The sequence below is a fragment of the Galeopterus variegatus genome, unplaced genomic scaffold, assembly GCF_000696425.1.
Source record: "Galeopterus variegatus unplaced genomic scaffold, G_variegatus-3.0.2 Scaffold949, whole genome shotgun sequence".
Lineage (NCBI taxonomy): Eukaryota > Metazoa > Chordata > Mammalia > Dermoptera > Cynocephalidae > Galeopterus > Galeopterus variegatus.
In genome coordinates this window covers 53,819-58,049 of record NW_007727060.1, presented here as the reverse complement: position 1 = coordinate 58,049, position 4,231 = coordinate 53,819, and the positions used below count along the sequence as shown (strand labels likewise).

The 4,231-nt window shown below is 40.4% G+C and overlaps 1 protein-coding gene across 1 annotated transcript in view; it reads left to right on the top strand.

Moving 5' to 3' along the window:
- The window catches only part of DNAH11 (dynein, axonemal, heavy chain 11), a 364,599-nt gene that overhangs the window by 355,415 nt on the left and 4,953 nt on the right, over positions 1-4,231 (top strand). Inside the window, exons 83-84 of the mRNA XM_008573669.1 lie at positions 1,151-1,333; positions 1,412-1,527. Of these exons, the coding sequence (XP_008571891.1) occupies positions 1,151-1,333; positions 1,412-1,527 (299 nt within the window). The remainder of the gene's footprint in view (positions 1-1,150; positions 1,334-1,411; positions 1,528-4,231) is intronic.

Sequence of the window (4,231 nt, the reverse complement as noted above, 5' to 3'; positions counted from 1 at the left end):
TTAATAGAAGCAGAGAGTAGGATGGTCTGAACCTGATTATTGTGCATCCATCTCTCCAACAAGAAAGTTGATCCTTAAGCCAGAAAATTCAGAGCAAATGAGTTAAAGATGGGGCAAACAGATTGTAACAATCATTTACTGGGTGCTTACTACAAAAAGTGCTCACAGACATGCCATTTAGCCCTCAATAGCTATCAGGATCCCTAGCTCAGAGATAAACTTAGATGACTTGCCAAGGCCAGACAGCTAGAAAAGGCTAATGAAGGAAACCAGATTTCTTTAACCTGACTTCTGTGGTACTGTGTTTCATACTGTCTAGTGCTGCTGTAAATGAGCTTAAGATTTCAGGACCTGACAAATTACCTGCCAGAGTGCTAAAGCAACTTGCAAGCATGATGTGAGAACCACAGACAGTAATCTGAGAAATCAAGGAAAGAGGGCAAGCTGCCTGAGGTTACAGACAGGCAGTACTTTTCAATCTCTTGATATTTACTGGTTTTTCCCAGCTCAGTGAAACTGCATATATAGAATATGCACATCTGTGTACTATGTGTATCTTCAGTGTATAAATCTTTCATTTTTCCAGGGCAATAACTATAGAAGATCTAGGATTCCTTGTAACTAAAAATGTTGATTTAAATTGCTCCAGGAACTTTATAATGCACTGGTTGGGAGGGCAGCATTACACAAAGTCACTGGCATTAGCTCATCCTTAAAAGGCCTTTTTGGTCCATATGAATTTTCAAAAATTTTTTTTAAATTAGCAGATTACAAAATACAGTACCCAAATGATGGGGTCCTACTTCCTCTGATCATAATTTTACATACAAATGACACATAGTTGATGATGGTTTTTATACTTCTTAAATGCTGAAAAAAAAGTGAATAAACTGAAAACAAACAGCAGTTTGGGATTTGGGGATCTAACGGAGGGCAAGTGGCTGGCATTGATGCAGAAGTAGCTGAGGGAGTTGGCACTCCCATTTTGCCCACCTCCTGGAAGTAGTAGGTATCTTTTAAGTACATTTATGGGCATCTTTGGGAGTTATATGATATATTCTAGAACTTCAAAATGTAGACGATATTGTCACCATGACCAAAATTGAAATAAAAAGGAGCTAAATCTCTGTGTGTGTGTTAACGATTTAAGGTTAAGAACGTCTTGGAAGACATTTTGGAGAAACTTCCAGAAGAATTCAACATGGCAGAGATAATGCAAAAAAACTCAAATAGAAGCCCCTACATTCTTGTTTGCTTCCAAGAATGTGAGAGGATGAATATTCTCATTCGGGAAATCCGCGTATCACTTCAACAGTTAGACCTTGGTTTGAAGGTAAGTTTAAAATGGGACTGGAGCAGGCTTCCCCACACTGGATGATATTCACTGTGTGGCCTTTTTTCCCCATGCAAGGGGGAGTTGACGTTATCTCCTGATGTGGAAGCCCAGCAGTCCGCGTTGAGTTATAACACGGTACCAGACGCTTGGAGCAAACTGGCTTATGCATCTACTTACAGCCTAGCCCAGTGGTAAGCTGCTCTCTGATGGCTGCCACTGGCCCCCATCAGCTTCGGTGCTGGGTTAGTGTTCTGAATTATGCCTCCTAAGAGCTGTGAAGATTGTGCTTTGTGACTGTACCTGGCCTGTAACTGTGCAAACTCTACCACCAGTTTTATCTGTGCAGACTCTACCACCAATTTTATTCCTTGGTCTATTCAAAGACAAAATTCTGTTAAAAGTCAGTGTTAGAGCAAGATTCAAATTCTGCCTCTTACTTATTATTTGATCTTGGACAAAATATCTAATATCTTGCTGTCTCAATTTTTCATCTGAAAAATGCAGATAATAATAGAATTCCCTCAAATTATTAGAAGATTTATTTATTTATTTAGATGCACAAATCAGGATAATTAGTATATTCAACATTGCACAATGTAATCATTTTTTGTGGTGGCCCGTTACCAGTTTCCCACTAACCACCCTCCCCTTCCCCCTTTCTCACCTCTGATAGCCTCAGTTCTGTCCTCTCCTTTTGAAAGTTCAACGAAGTACTGTGATTGCTCTTTCTTTTCTCTGTTCATGGCCACAGAACCAGTAATTACTAATGCCATGTCACAGACAACTTTTTAAAGTTCGCGATATGGTATGCAGTAAACTAGACTGCCTTCAACATGTGGGTGTGACTGCAGAGATAATCACAAAGCAGAAATTCACAGATCACTGAAGGCCAGCATCATCTCCAACTGCTCTTGGCCTTGGTGAACAATTCAGGAAGTTTCACAATTCTCTTTATCACTGGATTTTTGGTGCTGAGGTTCTCCATCCTTGCTTCCCTAAATCATTCCTCCAGGAACCAGATCACTACCCTGGGCCTTAAACTGGAAGGTCCCATTAGAATCCCAAATGACCGCACATTGGTCCCCAGGCTCTCAAGTGCTGGCTGTGTAGGGTGGGTAGACACAGGGGCAGGAGGCACAATGTGTGCATGCCACAGGGGGCAGCAAATCACCACAACAGGGAAGGATTTCTTTTTCTTTTTTTTTTTTTTGTCCTTTTTGAAACCGGCCGCAGCGCGCTCAGCCAGTGAGCGCACCGGTCATCCCTATATAGGATTCGAACCCGCGGTGAGAGCGCTGCTGCACTCCCAGTGCTGCACCCTCCCAAGTGCGCCACGGGCTCGGCCCCAGGGAAGGATTTCTAATGCTGTAAATATCCCAAGTTGGGTATCTAGAGATGCAGGATTTATATTTACAGTTACGTTTCATGATTAGTAACTCTGGACTTATTTCCACCATCTTTTGTGCTTTNGGTTTTTTTTTTTTTTTTTTTTTTTGTCCTTTTTGAAACCGGCCGCAGCGCGCGCAGCCAGTGAGCACTGTGAGCGCACCGGTCATCCCTATATAGGATTCAAACCCGTGGTGGGAGCGCTGCTGCACTCCCAGTGCTGCACCCTCCCAAGTGTGCCACGGGCTCGGCCCCAGGGAAGGATTTCTAATGCTGTAAATATCCCAAGTTGGGTATCTAGAGATGCAGGATTTATATTTACAGTTACGTTTCATGATTAGTAACTCTGGACTTATTTCCACCATCTTTTGTGCTTTCTAATTTCTGTATTTTTCTTAGTTTCATTTTTTTAAACAACCTTTTCTGATTTCTATCAGTTTAATGGTTTTCTTTATTCCATGTTTATCCCTGTACCATTCTTATTATTTTAGTTTTAGCACACTCTTGATTTTTCTAACAGTGTAAAGACAGCATTTTTTTTCTTTAGACCTTTCAACCACCTTCTGAACATCAACCTCCTTCAGGTCTGGAATTGTAGTTCAATCTTATTTTAAACCATGGTATTTTTGTTCAGTTTTGTTTGTAGCCAATAATTATCTTTGCATTAACAATAAACTCTATCAATTTCTTTGCTCATCCTTGCTTTTTGCATCTTGTCCTGGGCTCCCTTTTCTTTTTACCAAGTAAAAAATGTATACTAAGGCTTTGAGGGCAGGGGATGGTAAATCATATTCTACGTCTTAACTGTCTTCACTGTGCTCTCTTGACTGATAGTTTACTTATATGTAGAATTCCAGGACACAATGATTATTTCCCTTCTGGACTTTGGTGTTCTAACTCCACTATTTTCTAGAATAGATTGTGGATACCTTCACAATTAACATTTTTAAGATTTCTCTCTTTACACTTGATGTTCTACAATTTAACTACTGTATTTATGTTTGGATTTTTAAAATGTATCCCACTTGGTACTGTGTGCTGCTTTAAATGTTCATCCATCCATAGTTTCCATTCTGAAAAATTCTTAGCCCTTATTTCTCCAAATATGGCCTTTCCCTCATTCTCTTCATTATCTGTATTTATCTACCTGACTTCTTATATTTTCAATCTGTCTCTCTCTGCTGTATTCTGGTTGATTTAATCGGTTCTGGGTGATCTTCAACTGCCTCCAGTCTGGGTTTTTTTTGTTTTTTGCTTGATTTTTAAAATTTTATCATTCATAATTTTCTGTTCCAAGTTGTTTATATTTTTGGAGGGGAGAGGGGTGTCTGACCTAGTTTAGTAATTTCCTGTTTTTGCTTTTATGACCATTCTCTTTTTTTTTTCTCCTTTTTGTCTTTTTTTCGTGTCCGGCAATGGATCGCAACCTTCAGTGTTGCGCCCGTACTGGACCGGGACCGGCAACGAGATCGCAACCCTCGGTGTTGCACCCACACCTCGCTCAGCCAG